The 15,000-nt window shown below is 45.5% G+C and overlaps 1 protein-coding gene across 1 annotated transcript in view; it reads right to left on the bottom strand.

The window, feature by feature from the left end:
* Positions 1–15,000, bottom strand: part of thbs3a (thrombospondin 3a) — a 57,842-nt gene that overhangs the window by 27,783 nt on the left and 15,059 nt on the right. The window contains 7 exon segments of the mRNA XM_036006359.1: positions 5,322–5,459; positions 6,272–6,420; positions 6,509–6,560; positions 8,141–8,223; positions 8,619–8,645; positions 9,533–9,635; positions 10,510–10,763. Of these exon segments, the coding sequence (XP_035862252.1) occupies positions 5,322–5,459; positions 6,272–6,420; positions 6,509–6,560; positions 8,141–8,223; positions 8,619–8,645; positions 9,533–9,635; positions 10,510–10,763 (806 nt within the window).

Raw genomic sequence — 15,000 nt, 5'->3', positions numbered from 1 at the left:
TGTCTGTTAACCGTTCTAAATGAATGCGCTACATTAAATCAAAAAGGAAATGTGGATTTATTATTTCCAACTCGTCTTCTGAACACCACAGGATGGAGCTAACACACACAGGCTGCAGGAAGTAAGTTCTACTGCCCCTCTGGACTGACTTTGTTTCACAGTGAATAACGTTATCTCACATCCTGTTCACTGTTCAGGTCGCTGCTTCAGGCTGTGCCGCTGCAGCCGACGGTAACGTTACACATCGCGGATCAAATTCTTCATAAAAGTCGTTATATTGTTTTGGAGACAATGACATGGCTGATAGCTAGCTTGTCTTGTTGTTCAACATACTGTCAGGTTATTTTACTGATTGCCAACTGTACACAATGTTGTTGACTTTGGATCTTGCTAGCATAGCGTTAGCTTTCTGGCTCGTAGCTGAACTGAAGGGTTCTATCAGCTGAGCGGACTATATAAATATCTCCGGTTGCTAAGGGAGGCAAGTCGTATCTAAGGTCCTTCCTAATTCCTGGAGCAGTGGACAACGTTTGCATTGCATAAGAATCTGATGGATGGGAATGATTGTTCCAGGTATTAGTCAAACCGTCAGGCGTAACCAGGGAAACAGAGTTATTGTTTGGATAAACTTTAGATTTCGATTGTAAAACTAATTAAAATATGAACTAATGGTTTAAAAATATGTTATTTGTGACCATGGTATAAGCGGGTTAATGCCCTTCGAGGTGTCCATCGTCAGGTATTAATGGACTTCGGCGTCGTCCATTAATACCTGACAATGGACACGTCGTCAGCATTAACCCTGACATATGGCCTTAATAGTAAAAATGTATTTGATGCATCGTGATGCATCGAGATATCGAATCGCTGACATAATAATCGTAATCGAATCGAATCGGGAGAGCAGTGAAGATTCACACCTCTAGTTTTAACACACACACATCTGGGCTCAGCTGTGTGTGTGTCTTGGTTAGATACCTGTCTGTGTGTCTTGGTTAGATACCTGTCTGTGTGTCTTGGTTAGATACCTGTCTGTGTGTCTGTGTCTTGGTTAGATACCTGTCTGTGTGTCTTAGTTACCTGTCTGTGTGTCTGTGTGTCTTGGTTAGATACCTGTCTGTGTGTCTTAGTTACCTGTCTGTGTGTCTGTGTGTCTTGGTTAGATACCTGTCTGTGTGTCTTGGTTAGATACCTGTCTGTGTGTCTTGGTTACATACCTGTCTGTGTGTCTGTGTGTCTTGGTTAGATACCTGTCTGTGTGTCTTGGTTAGATACCTGTCTGTGTGTCTTGGTTACATACCTGTCTGTGTGTCTTAGTTACCTGTCTGTGTGTCTGTGTGTCTTGGTTAGATACCTGTCTGTGTGTCTTAGTTACCTGTCTGTGTGTCTGTGTGTCTTGGTTAGATACCTGTCTGTGTGTCTTGGTTACATACCTGTCTGTGTGTCTTGGTTACATACCTGTCTGTGTGTCTGTGTGTCTTGGTTAGATACCTGTCTGTGTGTCTTGGTTAGATACCTGTCTGTGTGTCTTGGTTAGATACCTGTCTGTGTGTCTTGGTTAGATACCTGTCTGTGTGTCTTGGTTACATACCTGTCTGTGTGTCTGTGTGTCTTGGTTAGATACCTGTCTGTGTGTCTTGGTTACATACCTGTCTGTGTGTCTTAGTTACCTGTCTGTGTGTCTGTGTGTCTTGGTTAGATACCTGTCTGTCTGTCTGTGTGTCTTGGTTAGATACCTGTCTGTGTGTCTTGGTTAGATACCTGTCTGTGTGTCTTGGTTAGATACCTGTCTGTGTGTCTTGGTTAGATACCTGTCTGTGTGTCTTGGTTACATACCTGTCTGTGTGTCTGTGTGTCTTGGTTACATACCTGTCTGTGTGTCTTGGTTAGATACCTGTCTGTGTGTCTTGGTTAGATACCTGTCTGTGTGTCTTGGTTACATACCTGTCTGTGTGTCTTGGTTAGATACCTGTCTGTCTGTCTTGGTTAGATACCTGTCTGTGTGTCTTGGTTAGATACCTGTCTGTGTGTCTTGGTTAGATACCTGTCTGTGTCTTGGTTAGATACCTGTCTGTGTGTCTTGGTTAGATACCTGTCTGTGTGTCTTGGTTACATACCTGTCTGTGTGTCTGTGTGTCTTGGTTACATACCTGTCTGTGTGTCTTGGTTAGATACCTGTCTGTGTGTCTTGGTTAGATACCTGTCTGTGTGTCTTAGTTACCTGTCTGTGTGTGTGTGTGTGTCTTGGTTAGATACCTGTCTGTGTGTCTTGGTTAGATACCTGTCTGTGTGTCTTAATTACCTGTCTGTGTGTCTGTGTGTCTTGGTTAGATACCTGTCTGTGTGTCTTGGTTAGATACCTGTCTGTGTGTCTTAATTACCTGTCTGTGTGTCTGTGTGTCTTGGTTAGATACCTGTCTGTGTGTCTTGGTTAGATACCTGTCTGTGTGTCTTGGTTACATACCTGTCTGTGTGTCTTGGTTAGATACCTGTCTGTGTGTCTGTGTGTCTTGGTTACATACCTGTCTGTGTGTCTTGGTTAGACACCTGTCTGTGTGTCTGTGTGTCTTGGTTACATACCTGTCTGTGTGTCTTGGTTAGATACCTGTCTGTGTGTCTTGGTTACATACCTGTCTGTGTGTCTGTGTGTCTTGGTTACATACCTGTCTGTGTGTCTTGGTTAGATACCTGTCTGTGTGTCTTGGTTAGATACCTGTCTGTGTGTCTGTGTCTTGGTTAGATACCTGTCTGTGTGTCTTGGTTACATACCTGTCTGTGTGTCTTAGTTACCTGTCTGTGTGTCTGTGTGTCTTGGTTAGATACCTGTCTGTGTGTCTTGGTTAGATACCTGTCTGTGTGTCTTGGTTACATACCTGTCTGTGTGTCTGTGTGTCTTGGTTAGATACCTGTCTGTGTGTCTTGGTTACATACCTGTCTGTGTGTCTTAGTTACCTGTCTGTGTGTCTGTGTGTCTTGGTTAGATACCTGTCTGTCTGTCTTGGTTAGATACCTGTCTGTGTGTCTTGGTTAGATACCTGTCTGTGTGTCTTGGTTAGATACCTGTCTGTGTGTCTTGGTTACATACCTGTCTGTGTGTCTGTGTGTCTTGGTTACATACCTGTCTGTGTGTCTTGGTTAGATACCTGTCTGTGTGTCTTGGTTAGATACCTGTCTGTGTGTCTTGGTTAGATACCTGTCTGTGTGTCTTAGTTACCTGTCTGTGTGTGTGTGTGTCTTGGTTAGATACCTGTCTGTGTGTCTTAATTACCTGTCTGTGTGTCTGTGTGTCTTGGTTAGATACCTGTCTGTGTGTCTTGGTTAGATACCTGTCTGTGTGTCTTAATTACCTGTCTGTGTGTCTGTGTGTCTTGGTTAGATACCTGTCTGTGTGTCTTGGTTAGATACCTGTCTGTGTGTCTTGGTTACATACCTGTCTGTGTGTCTGTGTGTCTTGGTTACATACCTGTCTGTGTGTCTTGGTTACATACCTGTCTGTGTGTCTTGGTTAGATACCTGTCTGTGTGTCTGTGTCTTGGTTAGATACCTGTCTGTGTGTCTTGGTTACATACCTGTCTGTGTGTCTTAGTTACCTGTCTGTGTGTCTGTGTGTCTTGGTTAGATACCTGTCTGTGTGTCTTGGTTAGATACCTGTCTGTGTGTCTTGGTTAGATACCTGTCTGTGTGTCTGTGTCTTGGTTAGATACCTGTCTGTGTGTCTTGGTTACATACCTGTCTGTGTGTCTTAGTTACCTGTCTGTGTGTCTGTGTGTCTTGGTTAGATACCTGTCTGTGTGTCTTGGTTAGATACCTGTCTGTGTGTCTTAGTTACCTGTCTGTGTGTCTGTGTGTCTTGGTTAGATACCTGTCTGTGTGTCTTGGTTAGATACCTGTCTGTGTGTCTTAGTTACCTGTCTGTGTGTCTGTGTGTCTTGGTTAGATACCTGTCTGTGTGTCTTGGTTAGATACCTGTCTGTGTGTCTTGGTTAGATACCTGTCTGTGTGTCTGTGTGTCTTGGTTACATACCTGTCTGTGTGTCTGTGTGTCTTGGTTACATACCTGTCTGTGTGTCTTGGTTACATACCTGTCTGTGTGTCTTGGTTATATACCTGTCTGTGTGTCTTGGTTAGATACCTGTCTGTGTGTCTTGGTTAGATACCTGTCTGTGTGTCTGTGTCTTGGTTAGATACCTGTCTGTGTGTCTTGGTTACATACCTGTCTGTGTGTCTTAGTTACCTGTCTGTGTGTCTGTGTGTCTTGGTTAGATACCTGTCTGTGTGTCTTGGTTAGATACCTGTCTGTGTGTCTTGGTTAGATACCTGTCTGTGTGTCTTGGTTACATACCTGTCTGTGTGTCTGTGTGTCTTGGTTACATACCTGTCTGTGTGTCTTGGTTAGATACCTGTCTGTGTGTCTTGGTTAGATACCTGTCTGTGTGTCTTGGTTAGATACCTGTCTGTGTGTCTGTGTCTTGGTTAGATACCTGTCTGTGTGTCTTGGTTACATACCTGTCTGTGTGTCTTAGTTACCTGTCTGTGTGTCTGTGTGTCTTGGTTAGATACCTGTCTGTGTGTCTTGGTTACATACCTGTCTGTGTGTCTTAGTTACCTGTCTGTGTGTCTGTGTGTCTTGGTTAGATACCTGTCTGTGTGTCTTGGTTAGATACCTGTCTGTGTGTCTTGGTTAGATACCTGTCTGTGTGTCTTAGTTACCTGTCTGTGTGTCTGTGTGTCTTGGTTAGATACCTGTCTGTGTGTCTTGGTTACATACCTGTCTGTGTGTCTTGGTTACATACCTGTCTGTGTGTCTTGGTTACATACCTGTCTGTGTGTCTTGGTTAGATACCTGTCTGTGTGTCTGTGTCTTGGTTAGATACCTGTCTGTGTGTCTTGGTTACATACCTGTCTGTGTGTCTTAGTTACCTGTCTGTGTGTCTGTGTGTCTTGGTTAGATACCTGTCTGTGTGTCTTGGTTAGATACCTGTCTGTTTGTCTTGGTTAGATACCTGTCTGTGTGTCTTGGTTAGATACCTGTCTGTGTGTCTTGGTTAGATACCTGTCTGTGTGTCTTGGTTACATACCTGTCTGTGTGTCTGTGTGTCTTGGTTAGATACCTGTCTGTGTGTCTTGGTTAGATACCTGTCTGTGTGTCTTGGTTAGATACCTGTCTGTGTGTCTGTGTCTTGGTTAGATACCTGTCTGTGTGTCTTGGTTACATACCTGTCTGTGTGTCTTAGTTACCTGTCTGTGTGTCTGTGTGTCTTGGTTAGATACCTGTCTGTGTGTCTTGGTTAGATACCTGTCTGTGTGTCTTGGTTACATACCTGTCTGTGTGTCTTGGCGTAGTCCAGTCCGGTTCCAGCCAGCGGCGCCCCCCACAGGCCGGGAGGACAGGGCTGACAGCTGAACCCCCCCACTGAGTTCACACAGGCTTCAGGAGAGAAACATGGCTGCAGCTCACACTGACACACAGAGAGAAGGGGGAATGAGAGGGGGGAACACCAGAGCAGGGGGAATGAGAGGGGGGAACACCAGAGCAGGGGGAATGAGAGGGGGGAACACCACAGCAGGGGGAATGAGAGGGGGGAACACCAGAGCAGGGGGTATGACAGGGGGACACGCCAGAGCAGGGGGAATGAGAGGGGGAAACGCCAGAGCAGGGGGAATGAGAGGGGGAAATGCCAGAGCAGGGGGAATGAGAGGGGGACACGCCAGAGCAGGGGGAATGAGAGGGGGGAACACCAGAGCAGGGGGAATGAGAGGGGGGAACACCAGAGCAGGGGGTATGACAGGGGGACACGCCAGAGCAGGGGGAATGAGAGGGGGAAACGCCAGAGCAGGGGGAATGAGAGGGGGAAACGCCAGAGCAGGGGGAATGAGAGGGGGAAATGCCAGAGCAGGGGGAATGAGAGGGGGACACGCCAGAGCAGGGGGAATGAGAGGGGGACACGCCAGAGCAGGGGGAATGAGAGGGGGACACACTAGAGCAGGGGGAATGAGAGGGGGGAACACCAGAGCAGGGGGAATGAGAGGGGGAAACACCAGAGCAGGGGGAATGAGAGGGGGGAACGCCAGAGCAGGGGGAATGAGAGGGGGACACACTAGAGCAGGGGGAATGAGAGGGGGACACGCCAGAGCAGGGGGAATGAGAGGGGGACACACTAGAGCAGGGGGAATGAGAGGGGGGAACACCAGAGCAGGGGGAATGAGAGGGGGAAACACCAGAGCAGGGGGAATGAGAGGGGGTTCCCTGATTGAAAGATGGATTCGTTACCTCGTCGATGTCGTGACAGTGCGTCCCGTTGCCGCTGGTTCCAGGCGGGCAGGGCCCACAGGTGTATCCTGGGTAATGTAGGCTCTCCATGCAGGACACGCCCCTATAGCATGGGTTGGGAGAGCAGCGAGAGCGAGGCTCGTGGAAACCTGCAGACAGACAGACAGGCTGTCTTCAATCAGGTCCTCAGAGACACAAACAGCTTCCACACGCAGAGAACGGAAACTGCTGACTCACCACAAACCTGGCACTCCAGGATGGTGTTCCTGATCAGAGACATCTCCTTCACCTGCGGGGACAGAGGACGTCAATACACTGGCTCTCTGATGACTGTCTGTCTCTCAGGGTGTCTCACCTGCTCTCTGATGACCTGTCTGTCTCTCAGAGTGTCTCACCTGCTCTCTGATGTCCTGCCTGTCTCTCAGAGTGTCTCACCTGCTCTCTGATGACCTGTCTGTCTCTCAGGGTGTCTTACCTGCTCTCTGATGACCTGTCTGTCTCTCAGAGTGTCTCACCTGCTCTCTGATGTCCTTTCTGTCTCTCAGTGTCTTACCTGCTCTCTGATGACCTGTCTGTCTCCAACAGTGTGTCACCTGCTCTCTGATGACCTGTCTGTCTCCAACAGTGTGTCACCTGCTCTCTGATGACCTGTCTGTCTCTCAGAGTGTCTAACCTCCTCTCTGATGTCCTGTCTGTCTCTCATAGTGTCTAACCTGCTCTCTGATGACCTGTCTGTCTCTCAGAGTATCTCACCTGCTCTCTGATGACCTGTCTGTCTCTCAGGGTGCCTCACCTGCTCTCTGATGACCTGTCTGTCTCTCAGAGGGTCTCACCTGCTCTCTGATGACCTGTCTGTCTCTCAGAGTGTCTCACCTGCTCTCTGATGACCTGTCTGTCTCTCAGAGGGTCTCACCTGCTCTCTGATGACCTGTCTGTCTCTCAGAGTGTCTCACCTGCTCTCTGATGACCTGTCTGTCTCTCAGAGTGTCTCACCTGCTCTCTGATGACCTGTCTGTCTCTCAGAGTGTCTCACCTGCTCTCTGATGTCCTGTCTGTCTCTCAGAGGGTCTTACCTGCTCTCTGATGACCTGTCTGTCTCCAACAGTGTGTCACCTGCTCTCTGATGACCTGTCTGTCTCCAACAGTGTGTCACCTGCTCTCTGATGACCTGTCTGTCTCTCAGAGTGTCTCACCTGCTCTCTGATGACCTGTCTGTCTCTCAGAGTGTCTCACCTGCTCTCTGATGTCATGTCTGTCTCTCAGAGTGTCTCACCTGCTCTCTGATGACCTGTCTGTCTCTCAGAGTGTCTCACCTGCTCTCTGATTACCTGTCTGTCTCTCAGTGTCTCACCTGCTCTCTGATGTCCTGTCTTTCTCTCAGTGTCTCACCTGCTCTCTGATGTCCTGTGTGTCTCTCAGAGTGTCTCACCTGCTCTCTGATGTCCTGTCTGTCTCCAACAGTGTCTCACCTGCTCTCTGATGACCTGTCTGTCTCTCAGGGTGTCTCACCTGCTCTCTGATGTCCTGTCTGTCTCTCAGAGTGTCTCACCTGCTCTCTGATGTCCTGTCTGTCTCTCAGGGTGTCTCACTTGCTCTGTGATGTCCTGTCTGTCTCTCAGAGTGTCTCACCTGCTCTCTGATGTTCTGTCTGTCTCCAACAGTGTCTCACCTGCTCTCTGATGTCCTGTCTGTCTCCAACAGTGTCTCACCTGCTCTCTGATGACCTGTCTGTCTCTCAGAGTGTCTCACCTGCTCTCTGATGTCATGTCTGTCTCTCAGAGTGTCTCACCTGCTCTCTGATGTCCTGTCTGTCTCTAGGAGTGTCTCACCTGCTTTCTGATGACCTGTCTGTCTCTCAGGGTGTCTCACCTGCTCCCTGATGTCCTGTCTCAGTTCTCCCAGGATCTGGTTGAAGATGATGAGCTGACTAATCAGAGCCTTGGTGTGGTCACCTGACAGGAAACAGCAGGATCAGTACAGGTGAACTGTGGTCAGGACCAGTACAGGTGAACGGTGATCAGGACCAGTACAGGTGGACTGTGATCAGGACCAGTACAGGTGAACTGTGATCAGGACCAGTACAGGTGAACTGTGATCAGGACCAGTACAGGTGGACTGTGATCAGGACCAGTACAGGTGAACTGTGATCAGGACCAGTACAGGTGGACTGTGATCAGGACCAGTACAGGTGGACTGTGATCAGGACCAGTACAGGTGGACTGTGATCAGGACCAGTACAGGTGGACTGTGATCAGGACCAGTACAGGTGGACTGTGATCAGGACCAGTACAGGTGAACTGTGATCTGATTATCCAACATGAAGTTCAGTCTGAAATTAAAAACTCACCCAGGATGGAGTTCACCTCGCCGCTCACTGAAACACAGAGACAGCACAGCTTTAATGGAGTGATATTACACACACACACACACACACACACATATACATACAGACACATATATACACACACTCACACAGACACACACACACACACATATACATACAGACACATATATACACACACTCACACAGACACACACACACACACATATACATACAGACACACACTCACACACACACACATATACATACAGACACATATATACACACACTCACACACACACACACACACATATACATACAGACACACACACACATATACATACAGACACATATATACACACACACATATATACACATACACACACACACACACATACACACATGTACATACAGACACACATACACACACACATATACACACAGACACACACACACACACACATACATACAGACACATATATACACACACTCACACACACACACACACACACACACATATACATACAGACACATATATACACATACACACACACACATACACACATGTACATACAGACACACATACACACACACACATACACACACAGACACACACACACACACACACACACACACATACGTATACATACAGACACACACACACACACATGCACGCACGCACGCACGCACACACACATACACACATACACATATACATACAGACACATATATACACATACACACACACATACACACATGTACATACAGACACACATACACACACACACATACACACACAGACACACACACACACACACACACACACACACATACATACAGACACACACACACACACATGCACGCACGCACGCACGCACACACACACACATACACACATACGCACACACACACACACCACCTGTCTAGGTCCGATAGCGTACCTGAGTTGTAGGCTGAAGAGTCTCCTTGGAAGGGACAGTCGGTCAGAGATCCAGCTTTAGCAACAGTGCCGCCTAGAGAGAGTCTGAGGGACTCCACCGCACCCTGACACACACAGACCAGAGATTAAAAGGGGAATTTCAGTATTTCTCAACCATTTCCCCATGCATTGGTGTCTAAGTGATTGATGGGAATAACAATCACTGAAACTGGTCCAGTATTAATCAGTCAGCGTCCACTAAAAGTTCTGTTGTTGCTGCTGACAGACTCAGATTATTATTCTAAGTGTCTGACAACATTATGGGATGGATCCCTACAGAGATAGACCTTTTAAAGAGTAAGATCCTTTTAGTTTAACATGAAACAGCCCCGAAATCACCATCACCAAACCCACCAGACTCCATGTAAATAATCACTACTTTTAGTGTGTATAGAGCCAGCATATCTCCACCAGACTCCATGTAAATAATCAGTACTTTTAGCTTGTATAGAGCCAGCATATTTCCACCAGACTCCATGTAAATAATCAGGACTTTTAGCGTGTATAGAGCCAGTATATTTCCACCAGACTCCATGTAAATAATCAGGACTTTTAGTGTGTATAGAGCCAGCATATTTCCACCAGACTCCATGTAAATAATCAGCACTTTTAGCGTGTATAGAACCGGCATATCTCCACATGTAAATGGGTGAATTAAGGGATTATTTCAACCAAACCAGAGTGGTGATTGTTGGAACAGTGGAAAGATGAACCAAGACGGCTTTTGATAGTTTTATTTAGTTTCTGTCCACTTTGAATGAAGTGTGTTTTACGATGATAAAAGTACTGATTATTTACATGGAGTCTGGTGGAGTTTGGTGATGGTGATTTTGAGGCTGTTTCATGTTAAAAGGATCTTACTCTTTAACTAAAAGGTCTATCTCTGTAGGGATCCTTTCATAATGTTGTCAGACACTTCCCTATCAACAGTGAGGTCACCTGCAGTCGGGCGTAGGCCTTCTGTCCATGTCGGATCTCCACCATCTCAGCCTCTCTGGGCAGCGGGACCAATGGCGGCAGGCCCTGGCTGGAGTCGGCCAATCGGCAGTTGACGTAGAGCTCCATGTGCATGTGGTCTCGCTGAAGGCCGCCGAGTCTCAGGATGATGGAGTGAGTCCGCCCGTCGGCCAGGTTTGAGTTCTGCAGGTTAACGGTGTGGAGCTTTCCGTCCGCTCGCACATAACGGACCAGAACTAAAAGAATCAAAAAAAGAAATATGTTAAGGAGAAAACACAAGACTTTCACCCAGGAAACAGGTGTTCATGTCCTGAAGAAGTTAAGGAGAAAACACAAGACTTTCACCAGGAAACAGGTGTTCACGTCCTGAAGAAGTTAAGGAGAAAACACAAGACTTTCACCCAGGAAACAGGTGTTCACGTCCTGAAGAAGGAGAAAACACAAGACTTTCACCAGGAAACAGGTGTTCACGTCCTGAAGAAGTTAAGGAGAAAACACAAGACTTTCACCGAGGAAACAGGTGTTCACGTCCTGAAGAAGGAGAAAACACAAGACTTTCACCAGGAAACAGGTGATCATGTGCTGAAGAAGTTAAGGAGAAAACACAAGACTTTCACCAGGAAACAGGTGATCATGTGCTGAAGAAGTTAAGGAGAAAACACAAGACTTTCACCAGGAAACAGGTGATCATGTCCTGAAGAAGTTAAGGAGAAAACACAAGACTTTCACCAGGAAACAGGTGATCATGTCCTGAAGAAGTTAAGGAGAAAACACAAGACTTTCACCAGGAAACAGGTGTTCATGTCCTGAAGAAGGAGAAAACACAAGACTTTCACCAGGAAACAGGTGATCATGTCCTGAAGAAGTTAAGGAGAAAACACAAGACTTTCACCCAGGAAACAGGTGATCATGTCCTGAAGAAGTTAAGGAGAAAACACAAGACTTTCACCAGGAAACAGGTGATCATGTCCTGAAGAAGTTAAGGAGAAAACACAAGACTTTCACCAGGAAACAGGTGATCATGTCCTGAAGAAGTTAAGGAGAAAACACAAGACTTTCACCAGGAAACAGGTGTTCATGTCCTGAAGAAGGAGAAAACACAAGACTTTCACCAGGAAACAGGTGATCATGTCCTGAAGAAGTTAAGGAGAAAACACAAGACTTTCACCCAGGAAACAGGTGATCATGTGCTGAAGAAGTTAAGGAGAAAACACAAGACTTTCACCAGGAAACAGGTGATCATGTGCTGAAGAAGTTAAGGAGAAAACACAAGACTTTCACCAGGAAACAGGTGATCATGTCCTGAAGAAGTTAAGGAGAAAACACAAGACTTTCACCAGGAAACAGGTGTTCATGTCCTGAAGAAGGAGAAAACACAAGACTTTCACCAGGAAACAGGTGATCATGTCCTGAAGAAGTTAAGGAGAAAACACAAGACTTTCACCCAGGAAACAGGTGATCATGTCCTGAAGAAGTTAAGGAGAAAACACAAGACTTTCACCAGGAAACAGGTGATCATGTCCTGAAGAAGTTAAGGAGAAAACACAAGACTTTCACCAGGAAACAGGTGATCATGTCCTGAAGAAGTTAAGGAGAAAACACAAGACTTTCACCAGGAAACAGGTGTTCATGTCCTGAAGAAGGAGAAAACACAAGACTTTCACCAGGAAACAGGTGATCATGTCCTGAAGAAGTTAAGGAGAAAACACAAGACTTTCACCCAGGAAACAGGTGATCATGTCCTGAAGAAGTTAAGGAGAAAACACAAGACTTTCACCAGGAAACAGGTGATCATGTCCTGAAGAAGTTAAGGAGAAAACACAAGATTTTCACCAGGAAACAGGTGTTCATGTCCTAAAGAAGTTAAGGAGAAAACACAAGACTTTCACCAGGAAACAGGTGATCATGTCCTGAAGAAGTTAAGCCTGAAACTTTTTAACTTCTTCCAACCATATGTTAAATTAAGTCGTAATGTTAATTTGAGTCAATGTAGATTTACATATTGCAATAATATCATAATCCTACAATGAATCATTGTGAAAACTAAACTTTCTAGATGTTGCGTTGTTACTTTGGCCAGGTCATCATCAAAAAAGAGAATTAGTACATTCATGATTTTGTCCATGTTGACATTAGTTGCTTCATGTACATTTATTAAAAACATTGCATTGATTATCTTTTCATATAGCTAGACGCCTAAACTCTGGGACGTAAATACCTGCCATGCTGATTCCAAACAGACAGCTTTGTCAAGGCAGTTTGGGCTTCAGACAGCTTTTACACAGTGGCCATCGTTAATGACAAATCATGTTCCGCTATGAATGTGCATACACAGCGGCGTAACGAGCCAACACTGGGCCTTTATGCAGGATTATCAAGGCGGCCCCCCTACTACAGCACGTGATGACGGAGCAATGTCCACGAGTAGGCTACCATGAATAGGACAGGATAGGATCATAGAGACACAGCATATAAGAGATGAGATGAGTAGCCTACGCACACCACAACAACAACAAAAACACTGGTGAATGTGCACCATAACACATGAAAAAACACACAAGGGCAGTCCCTCCAGGATTTCACGGACCTTTTTTTGAGATTGTTGCGGCCCAAAATGCCTGATTTCACGGGAGCTTTTGTAAAAAATTGCGATAAAAGTTGCGATGTCTTTTGTATGTTTGTTGCAATGAAGTTGCAGGAGACAGAGAAAGTTGCAAAAAAAAGTTGCGATTTTTTTTTTTTTTATACCGTATTTCCTCAAATAAAAACCGGTAGTCAATTAAAAGCCGGGCCTCTGATAGTGGCCGGGGGCGTGGTCAACACGGACAAATAAAGGCCGGTCTCAAATTAAGGCCGGGGAAAAAATAGTGTGGATAATCTCCTAAATGCCTTTCATATAATATTAAGTAAATAAAATTCAAGTTCATTGTAATGTACATTTCTACCAATTTCATTTAACAGATTCAACAATATATTTATGCTTTTTTCCACACTTTGTTTTTCTGGATTATTGTCCAACCGGTATTTTAGTCAGTGCGGCTGTATGTGTTACTCAGCCAAGTGTAGTTTGCAGTAACGTCCAGGTGCCAATAGATGGCAGTAGCTACATTGGCTGTAACACGGGTCTCATTTAGTGCTAGCAGAGAATGACGGACTCTGGTGCTATTGACGGACTTTTCAACAACAAAACGAAAAGAGTTTTAAAGTATGCGGAGGAAAACTCGGGTGAAAAAGCTGCGAGACGTTTCGACATTGACCCCAGGAGAATCCGATACTGGAAGAAACAGAAGGACGAGCTGACAAGATTAGCCGACCAGAGCAGAGCACAGCTAGCTAGCTGGAGGTGGGAGGAAACAAGTTAGCCTGGAGCTAGAAACAAAGCTAGCTAGCTACCGTCTGTAACGTTAATCAGATACTGGTGAGCTGCAAACCAGCAACTACTGTATGCTCTTATTGTAATATACCAGCAATACTGTAGTACCTGTATTTGAAATAAATACCCGGTACATTTACAGGGTTCAAACTGACACAATGGTGGTGTTTGATTAATTCTGACCCAAATTGTTTTGTTGCCCTTCTGGCTGTTGTTGTATATGGTGATATTTGTGCAAATGTTTCTTAAAAAATGAATGATCTCTATCCACTGGAACGCTATGGTTTTTCATTTAAAACTGTTTATTTAAAATAGTTATACTTATCAAACAGATGAAATTAAGAATAAAGGCCTGCCTCTAATACAAGCCTGGTACCTTCTGCAGTTCAGGTAAATAAAGGCCCCGGCTTTTATTTGAGGAAATACGGTAGTTCTTTATAAATAAAAAGGAAACTTGTTTTGGGGAGAATAATAATTATTACTATTAATTAATTACTCTGGGCTGAGATTTCCTAGTAACCTTACCAAAAAGGCTCAGGATCAGGGTTTGTGCCTGGTGGATGCTGGATTTTACCAGCCTGTGTGTGTGTGTGTGTGTCTGCCTGCCTGCATGAAATAGTTTTCCCTTTGTCATCAATGCGCCACTTGTTCGAAAAGTTCCTTCTCTTTTTCTTTACTTCGCCCTCAACAGTTTGTACATTCATAGCTACTGCTGACTCCGCCACGGGCCTCTTAACACCGGGGATATGTCGCCACATGTTTTTAACCGATAATTTTCCTTTCGTCTGTACCTCAGCTCAGCTATATGTGTCACGGACTAGCGCTGAAAACTATTCCACCCGCCACTGTGGCTTGTATACTTTGAAAAAGTACCCGCCATTGGCTTGTGGCGGGTGCTAATTTCCCACCCTGCTCAGGATGCTGCAGATGTTGGTATAATATGAAAACGGCTGGTGGCTTTAAGACATAAAATAATAATTTATTGAATGAATCAGATATGAACATATGTGTCACTGTCAGTGGCTTGTTGATCTTTACATTGTTAGTTAATTTCCTAACCTGGCCACACACACACACACACACACACACACACACACACA

Source organism: Sander lucioperca, chromosome 10, assembly GCF_008315115.2.
Source record: "Sander lucioperca isolate FBNREF2018 chromosome 10, SLUC_FBN_1.2, whole genome shotgun sequence".
Classification (NCBI taxonomy): Eukaryota; Metazoa; Chordata; class Actinopteri; order Perciformes; family Percidae; genus Sander; species Sander lucioperca.
This window is presented reverse-complemented; position numbering and strand designations above follow the sequence as displayed.